General features: G+C 34.3%; 2 protein-coding genes across 6 annotated transcripts in view; one reads left to right on the top strand and one right to left on the bottom strand.

The window, feature by feature from the left end:
- LOC138324244 (U3 small nucleolar RNA-associated protein 6 homolog) overlaps positions 1-23264 on the top strand; it is a 123196-nt gene that overhangs the window by 24980 nt on the left and 74952 nt on the right. The gene's annotated exons all lie outside the window — the stretch shown is intronic.
- Positions 12621-23264, bottom strand: part of LOC138322774 (uncharacterized) — a 29100-nt gene continuing 18456 nt past the window's right edge. For 3 of the 5 annotated variants that reach the window (XM_069266864.1, XM_069266859.1, XM_069266862.1), the window contains exon 2: positions 12621-15332. In XM_069266864.1, the coding sequence (XP_069122965.1) occupies positions 14443-15252 (810 nt within the window). In that variant the 5' untranslated portion in view covers positions 15253-15332 and the 3' untranslated portion in view covers positions 12621-14442. Of the gene's footprint in view, positions 15333-15568; positions 16426-19712; positions 19903-23264 lie in introns of those variants that run through there. The other 2 variants (XM_069266860.1, XM_069266863.1) reach the window with 2 other exon arrangements.

Genomic DNA, 23264 nt, shown 5'->3' with positions numbered 1-23264 from the left:
TCTTTACCATGGACTCTAGCCACAATTACTCCAGAATGAATGGATTTCTGCCTCTTCTATAACCATTACATGGATAAACCATTTGACCAGAAGTAGAATTGATGATAGGAAAATCCAATAGCCAATGTCACAGGACAAACTGTGTTAGTCACTTTTTCCAGATGTTTTAGCAGCATCAGTAGTACAGAATGAGGAATATCAGAGTTATAATTCTCAGGCCATGTCATTTACCAGATACAATCGATGTACAAATAGCAAACTTATACATTTGGTATATGGACCAATTGACCAATTATGACCTTATAGTCAGATGTGTGGTCAGTAGTTTGGTCCACTGGTTTGTATGTAGAGAATGCTTCAATATCTGTCCTACCTCTAAAAATTGGAAGGGGGAGGGGGATGATGTAATAGTTTTAATCATGTCCATCTCATTCTGTTGTGTCAGGTTCATGTGGAACTGAAGATATTTATATATGTTTGTTGTATGTCAGTATGCATTCTGTTATAATTGTAACAAGTGATTATTTATCTTTTGATGAGAAATAAAAAAAGGTGTATCATTTGTGAGTAATGTTGTATTCACCTCCTTAGATAAAAATCACACGTACTATACAAAACGATGCCTTTCTAAATAAGAAAATCTGTTATTATATACAGCAATTACTTCAATGAAGTGAGTGCTTTGTCAATACTGAAAAAGGTCTGTTTTAGAATTTCTTTAAAACATCCACTTTTTATAGAAAAACTGCACAGGAAATTGAGAGAGTTTTTGGTTTGTGTAGAGGGTGATGTAGAGATTGTGGTTATATTTCTGTTTTACTTTTAAGCTATAGGATCCTACCATTACCCTTGTCTACAGGAATGGCACACTGTGTCTGTAAAGTGACAGTTGTTGCTGCCAGCTGGGACAGAATCATTTCGTGTCGAGGAATCGGTGGCTCTGATCGTGTCTGGGATATGACTAATATTTGATGCATATTATATTGTTTTAGACGACGTCTTTAGTGGCGGTTGTTTGGTATTATAAGATTTGAGCACCAATGTGACATCCAGCTGCCATCTCTGACAAAGGGATGGGATCACCCTCACCTCCTCCCTGTAACAACTCCTCTTTATGCCATTGTTCCAGTGTCGGGATCAGACTCTGGATGGCTACTAAGTAGGCAAGGATAATGATGGTTCGGGATCGAAGCCATGCCTCCGCCATTACGTGTCTGCGTCTCTATTCATACATGACATGATATGATGTAAAACATGTGATTATCTGTACGATCTACAACCTCTATTGAAAACTTTATGTTCATTTTATTCAAATGAGAACGAATAAACAGCAAATTATTGACCAGACCTAAAAACTGAGCAGTTTTACTCGTGGCTTGTACAGGGCAAACTGTCTGCAATGGGGAGTACATTATCAGGCTACAGATTGTACGGTTCGAAATACAGTATTAATGTTTCAAAGTCAAAACTTCTTTTTCCCAAACTTAATTGTAATTCAGAGGGAAAAGTTGTAGTTTCCTCACATGCAATAACAAAGCATTCCTAGAAGGTTGATTCATTGAACTATGTGTGATGTGTGTTCTTATGGTATCTCATCTTCGTATAACACTATTCCTTAAGGACCCTTTCCTAGCATTGACAAAACATATTCTAAAACCCTTGTTTAAGTGTTTCTGTTTATGTCCAGTGAGAATATGAAATCATCAGGATTGAAACTCCAGGAATAAAAGTGTCTGGTTATAGATATAATATCAAACACATTTAATAACTAGAACTATCATAAAACGCTGTATATCAGTATATTTGATTACCCATATTTTACAAAAATACATTTAAAGTTAAACAAAACATCAAAATAAAATGTCTGAAAAATAATCCAATGCAGAATCGGGGAATTTCTTTTCTGATATCTTGAAAAAGAAAAATGTATTTTGACTCGGAGTATATCTAATATAAATTAGCTTAAGGGAATATTAGTAGAGACAATATCATTACAAGGATATTTGTGGTTATTGGAGGAGAAAAGTAAACCCAATTCTTTATTGGAGTGTCCCGTTAAACCATAAATTGTATTTTTGATGTTGAAATTTGCTGTTAACTGTGAAGCTTTGTGTTACTTGGGGGAGTTGGCATCATGTCTACAGTAAAGTACATTGACATCTACACGACTGTTTTAATGGCCTCTTTACTGTGGATTAAGTAGTCACTTACATTGTTGGCGAAATTTATTCTCTTTTGGAGAAATCAAGACTTTTAATCTAAATCTAATGCTTGAATGAAATCAGGAAAAAATTAGGAGTGACTTTGTCACTATGAATATAAAATACCTATAAAATAGCAATTAAATGATTCTTTAGCTTTATCATAGCTACATTTTTAGACCTAATCGTTTACATTTAAGATAATTGTGGCGTCATTGAGACACAATAGGCAGGTAATCTAGGGCGAAATCAGGCGCCCAGGTAATTATCATGACATTTTAGGATAACACTACCAGCTGTTGGAACATTCTCCTCTTTTTCACTTCTCAAAGTTTTTATTTCAGCAACGTTCAGATCCTTTTTATCTGTGAAGTATTTGTCCATTTATATCACCATTTTGAAAGCCAAATCTCAAGGCTAGGCTGGTCAAGTGGTCAGATGCTGGGTCAGCCCACAGTGGTCAAATGTCCAGTGAAGTACCACTGCCATCTATAAAAGCTGTTAAAAAATTAAACTGGCAGTGAACCAGAAAATGAGGAAATCGTAGGTGGTTTTTGGTGAGATGGTTGAATGGCCGAGTGGTGAGCGTTAGACTGAGGTATTGAGAGGCCTATGATGGATAGGTACTCTTAGACAGGTGACAAATCTGCCCCCTCTTGTGACAAATGGCCGATGATGGCTCACCAGAGAGCAGACGTTACCACTTGAACATCCAACAGTGGACAGAGGGACAGAAGGCTCCCTAAATAGCTCATTGTCACTCTTAGCTGGACAGGTCACAAATTAGGGGCAGTCATCCTGAGACAATAATCTGAGCTTTGGTAAATATGGGGTGTTTATTGATACCAAGGCTAGGGTTTATCAATAGCATTGTTAGAGATATGGAGACATCCAATTAGTGTAATAAATACCTCATCCACACATGGCACTGTACTGAATGGTAGTTATCTCCCCTTTATGAATACCTCATCCGCACAATGGTAGTTATCTCCCCTAAATAAATACCTCATCCACACAATGGTAGTTTTCTCCCCTAAGTAAATACGACCATCCACAGTTTAACATGTTATGGAAGGATTGTTTTTCATCCCTAATTGTCCATATCATCTACACATTGATAAACAAGTTCTTTCCACTTGATAAATGCCATGCCTACCAAAACCTATTCAACTTTGTTCATGTTGTATTGTTAAGTAGTTATCTCCCCTCTATACAAAACTCTAACAATGCCATTAACTTAGCATTAGATTTATAGTGGTTATATCCCCTTAGTATAAACATCAATACAAATATAGTATTAGAAGTAGTTATCTCCCCTTAATATAAATATCAACACAAACATCGTCTTAGAAGTAATTATCTCCCCTTAATATAAACATCAACACAAACATCGTCTTAGAAGTAGTTATCTCGCCTTAATATAAACATCAACACAAACATAGCATTAGAAGTAGTTATCTCCCCTTAATATAAACATCAACACTACATAGTATTAGAAGTAGTTATCTCCCCTTGATATAAACATCAACACTAATATAGTATTAAAAGTAGTATTTCCCCTTAATACAAAATATTGCAATAAGAAGAAGTCGCCAACCTTCAGAAAATTGCTGTCTCATCCAAATGATAAACACAGTATAAATTATAAGCAATAAAGTTCACTTCTCTTAGGGAAAGTCATCAACAAAACAATAAACTGTACCTCTACAACTTCTAATTTTGAATAATCAGATTCAATCTAAATTTGAAGAAAATGTTTGTGTGTAAAAGTTAAATTGTCCATAAATTCTAAAGCAGGAAACTGTTGCCTTTCTATCTCTGCCACTTAGAGTATAATTAATTAAGATGGATAGCATTATATAGAGTACTTCACCCACAATTTAAACATCAGGCTAGCATGAAAACGATCTCACTATTGCAAGTCTTATGATGGAAGGTTTCAGTTTTAAAATGTCAGATTGCTCAAAGCCTCCTCCATCTTTATAATGGATGTTACAGTGTGAATATGAAATCATCGCCATGGAAATAAAAAAAAAAACAAAGGTGGAGATTATAAGGTGTACACACAGTGTTGTACGAGGCATTGATGAACAGGGTTATCTTTACACCTCGACAGAGGAGATTTACATCCTTTCATCTTTTGTGTGTAGAGATTGAGTTAGTTTGTCCAGGGATCAGGCCATGTTTGCTTGTCTGACCTCTGGTTATCTGCTGGCTATTTGATAATTCACAATTTCTAGGTTTAATATCGCTGATATTGATTAGAGTTATCAGGAACACGTTACTGTCAACGATCTAGATTCCTTACATATCTATGATACGTCAGTAAGTTACACCAGGAGATATAGTTTTCTATTGCATAACTGATTTATTTGCATTCTAACTTTTTTCTTTAGCTATATATATGTAAGGTCTTAATAATCCTAAATTACTTATATACCTCTTTACTTTAAGATACAGCAGGTAGATAAATCAACACTTTGGATTTATTTCATTGCACTATATATGGCCTGAAGGGAAATAAGCACAATGCTTTTGTATTGTCAATACTCGCCTCACTAATAATTAGTTACTCAAGTAATGTGTGGCTGGGTGGAGTTTGCTTTTCATCGTCTTTCAGTGTTTACTGCAGTGAGACAGGATTTTATAAAGAGATCATCAGTTTCACTATTTAAGAAGTCACAACCACACATGTATGTAGCACATGTTCAGATGACGCTGACCTTAACAAGCTCACAGGCTGAAGATCACAGATTATGTTCAAATAAAATAATCAGATCACAGATTATGTTCAAATAAAATAATCAATAACCTCTGTTAACTAATAATCAAGTTCAAAATGTGATATCACCTGAATTATTTTCTGAATGAGTATTTTCTATTTTAGCTATGGTACTTTGATGTTGAAAAAGAAATCAAAGGTGTAACCCTTGACAATACTAGCTGCTACATGTGTATATTGCTCGGCTAAACAGAACCGACCATTGTTATTGACAAGGGTTGCTGAGGCATGAAAACTTAAATGACAAATCTGAAGTTTCTGTGCAGTTGTAGGTTTGCATCACCATTCCATTAGGCCTCTTGTAAAGTATCCTATCTTTTAATGAGCAGAGAGTCATATAGTAATATCTGTGTAAATATTGAGGGATGGCGCCATATGTGGTATATCTATATGGATGTAGAGGGAGGGACAGAAACACCCACAGCTGTAGCCCAACCCAGTTAATTCTACATCCACAGAGTTAATCTCATTATACAGTACAGGTAGAAAAAGTTATAGGGATTATATGGTCATAGAAATGTACAATGTTACTTAACCCGACTATTACACACCGAGAACTAGTGAAACAGCTGGACTGGAGCTCCAGTATTTCCAGTTTCTGTTTCTGTGTAGATGGTGGTTTTGTTGACTTTTAAATATGGATGACATTGATCCTGATTGTTCAATGCCTGGATGACTCTCCAAAGAGAAACTATAATCCTCATCCACTCAAAATATATGATATTTCTCTGGTTGTCAAGCATTGGATAGGCTATCATGGTCTGTAAGACCTAGCTAGAGATTCAAAATCAACCAGCTTACCGTAACCTATATACTGGCTAAAAACCATTGCCAAAAATTTTGATCAGAATTTTGTTGCTAAATTTTTGTACATGATTATTTCCCCTGTTTGAATTTGTATATCAAAAATGTAATAGTGTAAAGACTATAGATAGACCAACTGTTAGTGGTAATTGTAATAGTGTAAAGACTATATAGCCAACTGTTAGTGGTAATTGTAATAGTGTAAAGACTATAGATAGCCAACTGTTATTGGTAATTGTAATAGTGTAAAGACTATAGATAGCCAACTGTTAGTGGTAATTGTAATAGTGTAAAGACTATAGATAGCCAACTGTTAGTGGTAATTGTAATAGTGTAAAGACTATAGATAGCCAACTGTTAGTGGTAATTGTAATAGTGTAAAGACTATAGATAGCCAACTGTTAGTGGTAATTGTAATAGTTAAGACTATAGATAGCCAACTGTTAGTGGTAATTGTAATAGTGTAAAGACTATAGATAGCCAACTGTTAGTGGTAATTGTAATAGTGTAAAGACTATAGATAGCCAACTGTTTAGTGGTAATTGTAATAGTGTAAAGACTATAGATAGCCAACTGTTAGTGGTAATTGTAATAGTGTAAAGACTATAGATAGCCAACTGTTAGTGGTAATTGTAATAGTGTAAAGACTATAGATAGCCAACTGTTAGTGGTAATTGTAATAGTGTAAAGACTATAGATAGCCAACTGTTAGTGGTGTAATTGTAATAGTGTAAAGACTATAGATAGCCAACTGTTAGTGGTAATTGTAATAGTGTAAAGACTATAGATAGCCAACTGTTAGTGGTAATTGTAATAGTGTAAAGACTATAGATAGCCAACTGTTAGTGGTAATTGTAATAGTGTAAAGACTATAGATAGCCAACTGTTAGTGGTAATTGTAATAGTGTAAAGACTATAGATAGCCAACTGTTAGTGGTAATTGTAATAGTGTAAAGACTATAGATAGCCAACTGTTAGTGGTAATTGTAATAGTGTAAAGACTATAGATAGCCAACTGTTAGTGGTAATTGTAATAGTGTAAAGACTATAGATAGCCAACTGTTAGTGTAATTGTAATAGTGTAAAGACTATAGATAGCCAACTGTTAGTGGTAATTGTAATAGTGTAAAGACTATAGATAGCCAACTGTTAGTGGTAATTGTAATATTGTTAAGACTATAGATAGCCAACTGTTAGTGGTAATTGTAATAGTGTAAAGACTATAGATAGCCAACTGTTAGTGGTAATTGTAATAGTGTAAAGACTATAGATAGCCAACTGTTAGTGGTAATTGTAATAGTGTAAAGACTATAGATAGCCAACTGTTAGTGGTAATTGTAATAGTGTAAAGACTATAGATAGCCAACTGTTAGTGGTAATTGTAATAGTGTAAAGACTATAGATAGCCAACTGTTAGTGGTAATTGTAATAGTGTAAAGACTATAGATAGCCAACTGTTAGTGGTAATTGTAATAGTGTAAAGACTATAGATAGCCAACTGTTTGTGGTAATTGTAATAGTGTAAAGACTATAGATAGCCAACTGTTAGTGGTAATTGTAATAGTGTGTAAAGACTATAGATAGCCAACTGTTAGTGGTAATTGTAATAGTGTAAAGACTATAGATAGCCAACTGTTTTAGTGGTGGTAATTGTAATAGTGTAAAGACTATAGATAGCCAACTGTTAGTGGTAATTGTAATAGTGTAAAGACTATAGATAGCCAACTGTTAGTGGTAATTGTAATAGTGTAAAGACTATAGATAGCCAACTGTTAGTGGTAATTGTAATAGTGTAAAGACTATAGATAGCCAACTGTTAGTGGTAATTGTAATAGTGTAAAGACTATAGATAGCCAACTGTTAGTGGTAATTGTAATAGTGTAAAGACTATAGATAGCCAACTGTTAGTGGTAATTGTAATAGTGTAAAGACTATAGATAGCCAACTGTTAGTGGTAATTGTAATAGTGTAAAGACTATAGATAGCCAACTGTTAGTGGTAATTGTAATAGTGTAAAGACTATAGATAGCCAACTGTTAGTGGTAATTGTAATAGTGTAAAGACTATAGATAGCCAACTGTTAGTGGTAATTGTAATAGTGTAAAGACTATAGATAGCCAACTGTTAGTGGTAATTGTAATAGTGTAAAGACTATAGATAGCCAACTGTTAGTGGTAATTGTAATAGTGTAAAGACTATAGATAGCCAACTGTTAGTGGTAATTGTAATAGTGTAAAGACTATAGATAGCCAACTGTTAGTGGTAATTGTAATAGTGTAAAGACTATAGATAGCCAACTGTTAGTGGTAATTGTAATAGTGTAAAGACTATAGATAGCCAACTGTTAGTGGTAATTGTAATAGTGTAAAGACTATAGATAGCCAACTGTTAGTGGTAATTGTAATAGTGTAAAGACTATAGATAGCCAACTGTTAGTGGTAATTGTAATAGTGTAAAGACTATAGATAGCCAACTGTTAGTGGTAATTGTAATAGTGTAAAGACTATAGATAGCCAACTGTTAGTGGTAATTGTAATAGTGTAAAGACTATAGATAGCCAACTGTTGTGGTAATTGTAATAGTGTAAAGACTATAGATAGCCAACTGTTAGTGGTAATTGTAATAGTGTAAAGACTATAGATAGCCAACTGTTAGTGGTAATTGTAATAGTGTAAAGACTATAGATAGCCAACTGTTAGTGGTAATTGTAATAGTGTAAAGACTATAGATAGCCAACTGTTAGTGGTAATTGTAATAGTGTAAAGACTATAGATAGCCAACTGTTAGTGGTAATTGTAATAGTGTAAAGACTATAGATAGCCAACTGTTAGTGGTAATTGTAATAGTGTAAAGACTATAGATAGCCAACTGTTAGTGGTAATTGTAATAGTGTAAAGACTATAGATAGCCAACTGTTAGTGGTAATTGTAATAGTGTAAAGACTATAGATAGCCAACTGTTAGTGGTAATTGTAATAGTGTAAAGACTATAGATAGCCAACTGTTAGTGGTAATTGTAATAGTGTAAAGACTATAGATAGCCAACTGTTAGTGGTAATTGTAATAGTGTAAAGACTATAGATAGCCAACTGTTAGTGGTAATTGTAATAGTGTAAAGACTATAGATAGCCAACTGTTAGTGGTAATTGTAATAGTGTAAAGACTATAGATAGCCAACTGTTTGTGGTAATTGTAATAGTGTTAAGACTATAGATAGCCAACTGTTAGTGGTAATTGTAATAGTGTAAAGACTATAGATAGCCAACTGTTTTGTGGTAATTGTAATAGTGTAAAGACTATAGATAGCCAACGTTAGTGGTAATTGTAATAGTGTAAAGACTATAGATAGCCAACTGTTAGTGGTAATTGTAATAGTGTAAAGACTATAGATAGCCAACTGTTTGTGGTAATTGTAATAGTGTAAAGACTATAGATAGCCAACTGTTAGTGGTAATTGTAATAGTGTAAAGACTATAGATAGCCAACTGTTGTGGTAATTGTAATAGTGTAAAGACTATAGATAGCCAACTGTTTGTGGTAATTGTAATAGTGTAAAGACTATAGATAGCCAACTGTTAGTGGTAATTGTAATAGTGTAAAGACTATAGATAGCCAACTGTTTGTGGTAATTGTAATAGTGTAAAGACTATAGATAGCCAACTGTTAGTGGTAATTGTAATAGTGTAAAGACTATAGATAGCCAACTGTTAGGTGGGTAATTGTAATAGTGTAAAGACTATAGATAGCCAACTGTTAGTGGTAATTGTAATAGTGTAAAGACTATAGATAGCCAACTGTTGTGGTAATTGTAATAGTGTAAAGACTATAGATAGCCAACTGTTAGTGGTAATTGTAATAGTGTAAAGACTATAGATAGCCAACTGTTTGTGGTAATTGTAATAGTGTAAAGACTATAGATAGCCAACTGTTTGTGGTAATTGTAATAGTGTAAAGACTATAGATAGCCAACTGTTGTGGTAATTGTAATAGTGTAAAGACTATAGATAGCCAACTGTTTGTGGTAATTGTAATAGTGTAAAGACTATAGATAGCCAACTGTTGTGGTAATTGTAATAGTGTAAAGACTATAGATAGCCAACTGTTAGTGGTAATTGTAATAGTGTAAAGACTATAGATAGCCAACTGTTGTGGTAATTGTAATAGTGTAAAGACTATAGATAGCCAACTGTTAGTGGTAATTGTAATAGTTAAGGTAAAGACTATAGATAGCCAACTGTTTGTGGTAATTGTAATAGTGTAAAGACTATAGATAGCCAACTGTTAGTGGTAATTGTAATAGTGTAAAGACTATAGATAGCCAACTGTTAGTGGTAATTGTAATAGTGTAAAGACTATAGATAGCCAACTGTTAGTGGTAATTGTAATAGTGTAAAGACTATAGATAGCCAACTGTTAGTGGTAATTGTAATAGTGTAAAGACTATAGATAGCCAACTGTTTGTGGTAATTGTAATAGTGTAAAGACTATAGATAGCCAACTGTTTGTGGTAATTGTAATAGTGTTAAGACTATAGATAGCCAACTGTTTGTGGTAATTGTAATAGTGTAAAGACTATAGATAGCCAGTTTAGTACATACTGTATATCAGATTGAAAGAACTGGAAGGGAGCAGGTTTTACACTTAAGACATTACAGTCTATTGGTTATGAAAAATCACTTGTTTTTTTCTGATGCGTGATATTCAAGAATTGATCATTAAAATATTGACCATGGATAATTAAAGCACGTAAACCGAAGTCACTTAAAAAAAGCTGCTTATAATTAATGTCACAGTTGAGATTTCAATTATCAAAATACTTTCAGAGAGAAGAACTGCCTCAGATGTAAGTAGTTAAGAGTTCAGTTTAATTTTACGACCCTATCACTGTTTGATGATCATATTGATGACCTGATTTTCTTGGTATCTAATTTTCAGACACAAAGCAGTCATTTCCTTTATGGTACTGTTGTAATGTTTATATGACATACATTAATTGATATAAATCTGTTAAACTAAATGACCTTTTCACTTTAAACAAGTTCTGTAGACTTTATTCACCTGGTGGACATAGTCCTCTGTCCGTTATCTTTAACATCAGTCGGACTGACTGGACTGCCTCGGGTCACACAGATTTTTCATGGCCGACCATTTTCTTTTGATCCGCAGAACTAGATTGCATATTGTTACTAGATCATGGTCAGTATAATGCAAGTGTTGGACAACAATATGCATGATCAGATCAAGCTTTCCTGTGATCTAGATGGGTTTGTTTGTTCATATTGAAAGCCTTGAGCTAGAAGTAATTAAGATAAGGGTTTTGAAGTATGAATTGTGAAGGTTTTCTGGTTAGTATTAGATAATATCTACAAATTGTGTGTTATACTTTGGTGATAAACCAGAAACAGGTGGCTATAGATGTAAACTGGCTAATGGAATGATTGTATATCATTAATAAAATCTGCTGTCTCACAGCACACTTCTTATAACGTTACATCACGTTACGCTACAGCTAATGAAATTATGATCTACCGTGAAAATATGTCTTTGTCGAAGTCATACCCACACCTACAATTGCATCACAAATTTCTGTTGGAGAGATTTTTTCACCGATAAGGGGTTATGAAATAATTTTTGTATACAATTTGCTTTTAGAAAATAAAACATAGAGTTTTTACGAGTTTTATTTGAGGTTTTTATTGGAGTGTACACGACGAGATGTGTGTGATACCAGTCTGTGGTGTTATGGTCTACTTCAGTCGGAAATCATAAAAATACTCTCCATTAAAGACTTCACTTTAAAATTTTGCAGAAGTTTGAGTGATAAATAGTGAAATGTGGAGACATTTCGTCAGATTTTAATGACCCATGTTGTGATCCATACATGACATGAAATGGTTTTATTATTATGCCAATTTTGTGACTTTATTCGGAGATGATTTTACGGGCCAAAATCACCGGGGTGTTGTTGATTCGACAGGTAGCTACATCGATTGACAGGGTACTTTCCATAATCCGGTGATTAACCCCGGCCACCCCTCATTGAGACGGAGATATATTACGGCTGGAAATCGGACTCTATGTTGTCCACGATGTTTCATGTGTCTGGTTATATCTATTGGGCCAGAAGTTATGGTTTATAGACTAACAATCCCTAGCTACAAGCTCCTACAATAGAAATGGATACCTTATCCTCATGTATCAGGTTGTAAATCATTATTATTTCTAAATCTCATTGTCAAAAGAAGAAATCGTTTTTCATGTTTTTATTGACGTGAGACCTGTGTTGTGGCCATGAATTGGAGTCGAAGTTAAACCATTACAGGGGTATATCTCTGTCATAACTTGGCAATCGCAAGCATAAACTGGGGGTCAATCTAGGTCTCCCGGAGGCTTTGATCTAACAGGAACATTACACTCCTAAGTCAACACTACGAAGGAGACCAGCCTGTTTTATACCTTGATGGTTCTCAGCACATTATGCAAACATGTACCGATATTGACTGATAAACGTCTGTAAAATACATTTTATATTTTAAAGTCACTCGACATTATGAGCCTAACATTATGTAAACTTAGCATCGAGTATTCAGGTATTCAAATTTTAACATAAAACTATTGTAAACCTGGTTCAATACTTGTTGAATCGTTAAGTGAGGCTCGTGTTTTAAAACTCCGGTAAAAATTGATCTGAAAAAGTTCATAAAGGCTTTAAATGTTGCCTGATATTTACAAGCTAATATTCTTTATTAGGTACACTAAGTTATTGTGACATAGAAAGCATCTAAATAAGGTTTCTTGAAGAAAAAACACTTGTAAATATAACAGACAAAATACTTCTTTTTAAAGTTATTTAATTTCTTTAGGCTTCATTTTGAAGCTGGAACATACAACAGATTTCATATAAATAATAAAAACATTGAAAAACATGTCCTACAGCAAACTATATGAGGAGAGATTTGTGTGATGTATTTATAGTCAGTTCATGTTTCTGGGACAAAAACTGGAATGTTTGTAGGGATAAAAGTCACTTGTCAACATCAGCTAAAATGTTTGTATCACTGCTTTGGTGCAGAACCAATACTCTGGTATATATATACACATAAATAATAATCTCCTATTCACATAATTTATTCCAAAATATGAGGAGGAATTTTGTTTAAAATGATAGGTCAAAATTGTGATTCAGTATGTAATCAATCAATTAAAAACAAAAAAGTTTACCTTATCATTAAGTACCTGTATATTCATTTCTATTTTTAAAAACGGCAAACACATTTATTAGAAAATCATATGATCCATGATTTTTTTGCCGTAGAAATTTTGCCTTGTGAAAAAAAAAAAAAATATTATTGATAACATACAAAAAATAACTGAAGTGATTTATTCTTAATGATAATGTTCTCTTATTACAGAAAAAAATCTAAATTGATGTTTTTTATTGCTTTCTTGCGTATTGATTTGATTAAGACAATATTGCGTAACATATCCAGAGAAATGGAATGTTTGTAGTATAAATGGTACAGTTATACTACTCATCACCTACAGGTTACTATTGACAATCTGGTAGGCTTTAACCTTAATCCCCTCAGAAGATTTTGAATACTTCCTCTTCCTTTGATCTGGGCCAGGCCCACTGTCACAAGTGGGGTGGAATGATGGATATTATAACTGGCAAACAGGAAAACACATATATGAAAAGTTGATGAATGTTCTATTGAAGATAAGAATGATCACCTGCTTGTAGTCTTGTGTATCAAATGTGAGCTGACGGGGAAAATTCTGTGTGGAGTTTTATAGAAATTGTACTTGTCATAATGCTCATGAATAAATAACATCAGCCTGATGTGTGGGTCGACAACAAACTGTAGGAGCACAAAATAGAAGAATGCAAGATCATGTTTCAAATTCTGTAAAATATGTTGAATTGTATAGATTATATTATATGTCTTGTAATTACACATTACCATGTAATAAGAACTTTAAAAACCCAGTGCAGATGTTGTTACTGTATTCTTCATGGCATTCAATATTATTACAAAATTAATGGAATTCTTTCTGCACGGTCAATTGGTAAATGTATTTCTGAATAGTGTTACAAGTATAGCAGTAGATGGTCAATAGAGTAATGGATTTGAGTACAAGGATTTCAGGATTTTATCTTGTAGCGACTGACAAACACATGTTACACTAAAACATTGTCTAACATTGAGATTCTGACCTGATCATGTAGGACAAAAGAACTGGTGATATTTGGTGATCTATGACATAGCACATTGTTGTCAAGATTCAGCACTTGTAAATTATTCAATGGTATAAAGTACCGGGAGAACCACACTAACACACATGTACATTGTGATCATACACAATACGGACCCTGTCCAATCCGACCCGGCCTCAGCATAACATGGCAGGGTTCGGAGGGTCAAATTGGACAGGGTCGACAGTTAGGATTATACGTAAAGTTAGTGATTGTATCACCAAATTATACATAGTTAGGACAGTCGTATCTCAGACCATCTATTTGAACACACTTTATAATAAATTCCATAATGTAACGGAAATCACTGGTCAAGGTCAAGATAAACATCACAACCTTTAGAAATAATCCCTCTCAGACAATATTTGCACTCGTCCATTGTATATATCACCATAAACGCTACACAACAGAATAGGCCATGGCCGCACCCCGCTCCTCAATGTTCGGGTGGTGCACTGTCGCCATGGTTACCGTCAGTTGCCCCATTTGCGGGGATATCACTGATAATGGTTGTGATTTTACATCCGTTAGAATCTCATTCACATCAACACATTCCAGTCTTGACTTTTGATTGGCAGGACATTCCTGTCTAGTCCTTTGATTGGCCGGAGACCTACTTTTCCGTCTGGAGCGGCGACTAGATACTCTTACATTATCACAGTTTGGAGGGATATTAACTGTCTGAGGTTGAGATAAGCTATCTAATGGTTTGAACAGGGGTAGTTCCTGTGCGTTGCTATTTTGGGCACTATGTAAGTATTGTCCCGACCTCGAACTCCTGAAGCCGGAGTCCTCCGAGTCCGTTGAGGCTTGAGAATGAGGCCGCTGCCTCTCAAACCTGTACTGAATCTCACTTAATTCTGACATACCGCTGTCATGGAATGTGTTATACATGTGTCTCGTGTCCTCACCCGGTGTGTCGGGACTCACGTCGAAAGCTTTGTTATGGTGCGGTAGAATACTCTGTCCATCCTGGGACTTAGACGTCCTGTAAATCCACTTTGGGGGAAGGGGAGGACGAGGGACATGGTAAGCCTCCTTCCCCAAACGAAACTTCTTATGTGGGTCAAATTTTTTAGTCATGATCTCTTTCCGTAGTCTGTATTTGTTCCAGCACAGAATGAACACTACAAAAAGGGAGACGGTGATTATACACGGTATAACAATTCCTAGAAAAAAGAGGTAGTTGAGTGTCATTATGTCCGTCATGCTGAAGTTGTTGGAGTTTCATAGTGCCGCCAACTGTAAGCCACCATAGTGTTAGGGTAGATCCAGTCCCATACATCAGTCTGAAAGTACAGAAACATACCAGTTAATCAGGGGTATACATATAGGTATCACTTAATCAACCGATCAATACTCGATCCCACTAAATACCAGGTCTGGCTTACACTCCGTACACCAGTTATCACATTCAGATGTACTGGTAGATGCCAGATTGTTATACATATATATTAGCTGATAAATAAAAACAGTATTCAAAGTATTGAACAACAAATTCCTCATCCAAAATAGATCTACATACATTATGTAGTGGTCCTTGTGGCCCTATACCCTGTCCTGCTCCTAGCTTGCATATTATCCAGTTCTACCTGACCGAGGTGGTTTATACTTCCACCGATATGTAGCCTGCAGCCACCAAGTCACTCACCCGGAACCAGACCAAGACGTCTCTCAACTTTCCTTGTTTTTACCGTCTTCCTAACCTCAAATGAACCACAACATAGGAAATAGGGGATAATCTTTGGGGATAATTGACCTTATCAGGTGAAAATAGCCTGCCCTTTAGGTTCAGACCCTACTCTAATAACCACCTAGAGAATCATACCATGTGATTTTAACTTTCAGCCAATTAAAAAAATATGGTAGCAGTACACAGATTATAAATTTATCAAAAAGCTTTAAAGCGTTTCCTGAACGGTTCTTATTTGACGTTAGACTGCACAAGAACCTGGTGACCTATCTCTAATTGTAGGCTAGCAGTCTTCTAACACCGCTTTATATACATGTACCTAGTTATGTTCAGCGTACAACATGTGAACTGAGACAGAGACAAATTCCTCCCGAATTGTAGAGGAGACAAAATCTATCAGGATTATGCTGAATTTTGTTACTCAGTTAAGCAGTTAATTCACTCTAATTAGTTAGTCGAAACGCTTAGTAGCATTTTCACTCGATCATGTAAATATCATTACAAATTTTTTTTTTTTAAACCCTGTTTCATAATATTTCTAATCTGTGGAAGATAGAGTTTACAAATCGGTTGAAAGTGCAGAATACTTACAGATGTTTAAAGCTTATTTACAAAAGTAAACCATACTTCAGTGTGAGACTAAGCTAACACTATTGACGTGGAGTAGCTTTGTACTGGTATATAGTTTGGAGTACATGCTTTTCTAAAAGCTCTCTGCAGTAAATATGTATAAGACTTATCGGCCAACAGACCTGGCGAGGACCTGCGTGCACCTTTCAGCAGACCCATAAATAAAACGTGTGTTGGTCCCCAGGCTATGGCAGGGTGCCTGATGTTCACAAGGAAGAGAGGTGACAATGTTGGTCTGTGAGGTGTGGGGCTGATGGCATTAACTAATCGTAGTGGACATGTCTACCACTGAAGTCCACAACACTGGTGTCACCCAAAGGCATAACTTATATAGCTCCCGAAACTAACTGTCACCTACATCATTTATATCCTACAAAGGCCCACTCTTTTTTATACAAGGAAAGATATGAATTTGTAAATTTTTGTTCGGGAAAGGTTTACAACACAAAATGAAATTATAACTTCAGCTCTTTCCTATAATTTCTAATTGTAATTTTTTTTTAGCAACTGTCCTTATAGATATTGAATATTTTTTATGATTTTAATTAATTTTCTGTGTGTTTAAGTAAACGATCAATGCTATTGATATTGGTTTAACTTTAAATGTGTTGAATGTATAGAAAGGCTAATGTAAATGATCAATTATATAAAGATTAATTTTTAGTCTGTAACAATTCAAAACATTTTTTTTTTTAATATCAATCCATCACGAGCCAGACTGATATGATTAAGTATACAGTTACATTTAACATTTTTATGTGCCCGTCCTTGAATGTTTTTCCTCAATGTTCTCACATGAAGTGAGGTCTAGCACCTTATTTGAAGAGTTTTAAGATATATTTTTTTTTATAGATTTCAAAAATGATATTCAATATAATTCAATTTCAATGTTCATTATTGCTCTGGAGGCATAAGGTACACAGAACCCATTGACATACAACCCTCTACCCGAGCCGTCGAGGGGCCATACGAGGACGGTCGGAATATATCCGCCATTCAAACAAACATTTTCACTATTAATACATTACAGGGTCAAAAGAAAGTTCAGGCCTGTCTAAAACGTGAACTTACGCTTTTCTTAATTCTGAAAAACAAGTAAACTAATGATTTTGTGTAAAGGACTGTTATTTTTACAGTGTCTGGTTCAATGATTTTGTAACAAACAGAAAGTATTGCAAAATCAGGATGTTTTAATCTTAATTAGATTTTTAACCAATTTAATGTGATATTATTTTTACCTTCTTTGTACCTGTATTTTCGTATCAAATATTTTAATTTATGATACATAAAATGATTGATGTAGATTGGAAGAAGAAACGTTGTTAGTCTTGTGTGTAGATAATGTTTGATTTTTAATTAGAGATTGAAATATTATCTATTGTTGTAAGTTTTTGGTAAACATACAGATTTAAGTGTTAATTATGTAGATACAATAGGTAGTTACCTGTCATTTACCTGTCGTTAGTGTATTCCAAGCTTACAGGCCCACGACCTGTGTATTATTATAAATAATAGGATCTGTGATTGATTTTTCATAGTTAGGAAGCAATGTCAAAGTTAGAGATAGCCCTGGGCAATTGTTGCTCGAGCTGTACGGAGAAATTTTTAACATACCTAGGTATATGATCATTATGGCGGACACCTGCACGGCCGTCAAATGATTGCACTCATAATTCATATACAGTCGAGAAAGTTTAAGAGTATCCTGGTGAATACATTAACGGATCAGCTTGACTTAGTGTTTGTGGTAAATGTGCAAGTGTCTCGACTCTGGTTGACTGGGTTTGATATCAAAGTAACGACCAGTTGTGTGTAATGGACATATTACAAATAAACCTTTGAACATTCACACCCATAACATAATGATTTAAGTGTTGTAACAAGAAGTGCTCTCTTAACTCAAATTTACTCATATAATTATAATTGCCTTTTAATATCTGCAAATATCTCGGATGCATAAAGTGCTTGCCTTTCTGTGTGATAAGGTGCTTTTAGATAATATTTATACTTTCTGTGTGATAAGGTGCTTTTAGATAATATTTATACTTTCTGTGTGATAAGGTGCTTTTAGATAATATTTATACTTTCTAACTGGTGATCTGACATAATTTATGTGGTGCTGTTATCCACACTGCTATCAAGAACATTGTCACTGAGGCACTGTAGACAGGGGGGGGGGGGTGTACCTGTGAATGTCAGGTGTTCAAAGTATAAAATCTTGTCTGAATCTAAAAAATCGAGTAAAAGATTACTTTCAAGAATTTTATATGAAAAAATAAATTCTTTTTCTGATATTTTTTTTATACATTTTGTTTGATTTGGAAAGCTTTTTATTATTTTCATAACATTTTAACCCTACTTTATATTTTTCAACAGATCTTGGTCTATATCATACTACAATACTGACTTTACTTCAAGTTGGTAAATACAGTTTTCTCTATCATGGAAGTACAGTAATAAAATAAATTGTAATTCTTATGGATGGAAGCCTTAGTATCCTGGTTTTTTGTAGAAAATTTAGTCCCCATGTGGTGTCCAGAACAAAAAGTAATGATTTTCTTTTATAAAAATGGAACCTCTGTAAAAGTTTAATTTACACATGTCAATAATACACAAAAAGAAATTCATAATTTCTTTGATGATGAAAATTCTCAATTTACATCTATATAACTTCTATACCATGAACTTTGTTGACATCTACCACACATGCTCTATTTGGAAATTAAGTCGTCATGATTTGTCTAAAGCTTATAGTAACGATAATCTTTTACAAAAATGTAAACTTTGTAAAAAAAAATGTTCTAAGATTTGATTTATATACATGTATGTTGAATGCACAAGGAAATTTACAATGATTAATTTACAACTCTTTCAAAATCTACGTCTCAACCTTCTGTATTGGATATAATTTTTACTCCCTATGAAAAGAGATGTAGTAGATGATTAGAACTATGTCAGATCAACATACCTACATATTAATGGCAGATATAAAAAGTTAATTAGCATGACAGGTGCTAATAAGACAGGTGCCACCGATTACATCATGTTTATATACAGGTATGGGGCCTGATTACTGGTATTGTTAGACTTATAACTAATTACTGATGATTAACAACATCTATGATATTATTGATAACAGTTAAATACTAGATACACCTTGTTAATGTACTGGTATCGAGGTATACAAAGGTGTGACATTTTACAGTAATCCTGTGTCGGACAATGTTGTATTGCTCCCGTACATTGTCATTCCCAGAAATGGCCGTCATCTCAGCTAAAACATCCACATAAAACAAATGAACTTAATCCATACAGATGTTCCGTATAGATAACACAAATATCTTACCTTTGATAGTGTTAATCTCACAAAAACAATTATAACACAAACAAAAAACTAGCATAATATGCTTAAACTCCATTCACGAAAAGGACACTCAGGTAAACTCCCAACCATGTGGTGTAGACGACGTCTTCAGTGTGAAGCTCTCGATTCACAGGTATCACAGACGACTGACAAAGAGGTCAGAGGTCAAAGGCAGTCTCACGACCTCAAGGTGTAAATACAGTCTGCCATACAATTCCACAAAAATATTGTTAACAGTTTTAAAGAAAAAAAAATGGTTTTAGGCAGTTTTAGGATTTAAATCTTAACGGATTATTGGGGACAACATTAATTTGGAGAGAAAACCAGGCCCTGCTATATTTGTAAATACCTGGGGCCAGTGCCCAGGGAGAACTGTGGTATGATGTTGATATAGTTTATTCCACTCGGTGAAATCAGAACTGAAGGAAATCTTTTTATAACTTACTTCTATGATGGGCTGGCTAGACTAATGTAAATGATAATACACACAATTAGTTGCCTACACCGTGATCAGCTACCCACCGGCGGACATCGCGCTTTGTTTAACCAAGCTATTGCAGGCAACACTATTCATTTCAGTGAGTTGTAGGAGAAACTTAAACAAATATTTGTCCGGGGTGTATAGCCTTGGTCAGGCTCTGATAAATGTCTGTATAACCACCTACCATTCACCAAAACCTAGCCTATTTTACTTCTTAAATATGTTTTCTCAGCAAAGAAACATTTGAATGTATTTTGTCACTTTTAAATTGATTAAATGACAATAACTGGTGAATTAAGGTCCATACCGGCCCTATTCTGCCCTTGGTACCATTCAGACTTGTGTTTCCCCGACCCTTTGTCCAGGCTAGCCACACTCAGCTCAGTCAATCTTTATTCATTAAATATTATTGAGAGAAATCAATTGTTGACAGGCGCTATGAATTACACCAAATGGTCAACTCTGACTGACCACAAGGCGCTCTGAAATAACACTGTCAGCTGACCAAAATGTGACAGCCTTAATCTCACGCCTCGGTTAAGTATGATACCAAAATATTTTGTCTCCAAATCAAAACTACAGACAATGTTTATGTACTATTGTAATTTAGATAGCCATCTTTGTCAATATAGATAATGTATTACCATGGTAACACCCTAGATATAAGTTAAAGAGAGATCATTTACCAGGAAACACCCTAAGTTTTAATTCTCACTGATAAAGGGGGCACCTGCCTATTTATTATCACACATGGAAAGTTTTTCTCCAGGAACTTAAATTTCCTCCCATACTAAGAACCTTCTTGAACAGAACTTCTTTTACTGCATGGAGGAGGACCCATTGAATCTGGAAATGCACCAATTGAAACATTGACAGCATTGGCTCTATATCCTAGATATTCTCTAACAACAGTTATGAAATGATTTCTTTTATGATTTGATAAGTTACCTGAGATTAACGAGTTTGTAAACAGAATCTTCTAAAGAAATATTTTTTATTATGGACGAGTAATTAACACGAACATTGTTATGACCAGTTATTCATTGTGTGACGTTGATTAGCTAATGACATGGTTGATTGACATATTCTCCAGACTTCCAGACTTATCCTTTCTCTATCCTTTAGATCAGCCTGTTCATTTTCCCCCTCGATTACAATATCCCTAATCTGAGTCATTCCGTAATTGATCTGATTGGAGGGTAATTGAACGGGAACAGTTATTTATATCTCGATCAGGAGGATGTCGTAACTCCTCCACTTGCTCAACTGTATTTAATTAAGGCGGGTAATTGAAATTTAAAGACAACTGTTCAGTTCTTGTCTTATAGAAGCAGGGCTATACTCTGTGGAATCCTCCTGCACTGCTATTTTACATGTTTTCCATTTAATCTTTTGATAACATGTAAAGGACATGCAGCTTGGAGCATGCCTTCCAGACAAGGCAATGATAAAACATGGTGATTATACCACAGAAACAATTATATAAACCAAAGGCCTACAATTTGTAATATGGTAAGATAATCATTTTGTCACAAAGCTGGTATTTAAAAGTTTGTTAAAGAGTTATTTACGCTCGCATTCCCAAAAAACAGTAAATGACATCCAAGGTATGACAATTTGTGAGAAACAAAAACATTTTCTGATGGATTGGAGGTCATGCTTATGTTTATCAAAAAATTATAGGAATCAGCAATGTCAAAATATATTTACATTCTGAGTGTTTCGTCACTATATGAATAAACCAACTGAGGAAAACAAACTAACACGCTCCACGGGATATGTAGATAGCTTCTGCTTAAAAAAATTTGATATAATGTTAAAATTTGAACAAAAAACATAAATATTTAGTTTTATTGATATCTGACTGATGATAGACTACATTTCTCTATGATCTTTTATTTCAGGTAAATTATCACCATAAATATTTTTTGTTATGTTTTTATAATATTTGATAGTGTTGAATGTCATTCCCTCCACGTAAGAGTCGGGTAGTCACAGAGCAAACCCAATGCTATATCACTTCAAATTGCTTTGTTGTGGTGATTCTATGCTTAAGCTTGCAGTATTCACCAACCTATTTGTACCTTTTAATAGTTAAGTGGTTCATATCATGGAAGGTGCATATTGATATTATAAAGACAGAACTTCCAGGTTATAAATAAATTGTGATAAAATTTTGTAAACAGTTAAAAATGCTCCACCGCTGACAAACGGTATTTTTTCTCCATCAAAAACAGCAGTTGTTCTTCAGTTACAAAAGTTACTTACTTTACACCATTATCACCATCGAAAAGTTTGAGCTTCTAACTTTACTTAAAGGTAAAAATATTAAAAATATTTAATTGCATCCCGAAAAAATTCCGTGGCACTATGTCTTATGAAGTACTGATTGCGTATGCACCAAAAGCAGAATGTCTTATTTTATATGTATTTTTATTAGACATATATATACACGAGTAAAACACAATTTATTGTTCAAATGATGAGTATTGTTTATGCTCTGTCGACGGTTAAGACTCTTTTAAATTACTAATTTAGGCATTTATTGCCAGTCATCATATATATATTATCACAGGGGATATTTTCTATGTTCTCAGGATAAATACATTATTTTGTCACTTGAGACATGACAATAAGTTATGATAGACGGTTTTTGATAATTGTGTATGAATTGGCAAATTGTGGAACAAGGAATTATTATCTTAAGAAAAAATATTGATAATTTTCTAAGGATATCTTGTAATCTTAAACGTATTGCATCAGGTTTTGAAAATGACGAAGAAAACAAATAGTTGCCAGATGTGTAAAAACTGCATTAGAACTTGATATTGGGTTATTACAGTGTTACAGCTTTTTCAGTAATAAAATCCATTTATTTTCACTCCCTGTCTAAATACGATACAAATTGTAGAAATCTAATAATCTTCTTTTACAAAAAATACTGCATTCTCATTAGTCAAGCTTTCAATCTCGTCAAGTTCTCCAAATAAAACACTGCCGAGTGAAAACTGATCAATTCACGTAAAGGATTTCTGAATGATATTGAAAAGGTT

Source organism: Argopecten irradians, chromosome 5, assembly GCF_041381155.1.
Source record: "Argopecten irradians isolate NY chromosome 5, Ai_NY, whole genome shotgun sequence".
Lineage (NCBI taxonomy): Eukaryota > Metazoa > Mollusca > Bivalvia > Pectinida > Pectinidae > Argopecten > Argopecten irradians.
This window is presented reverse-complemented; position numbering and strand designations above follow the sequence as displayed.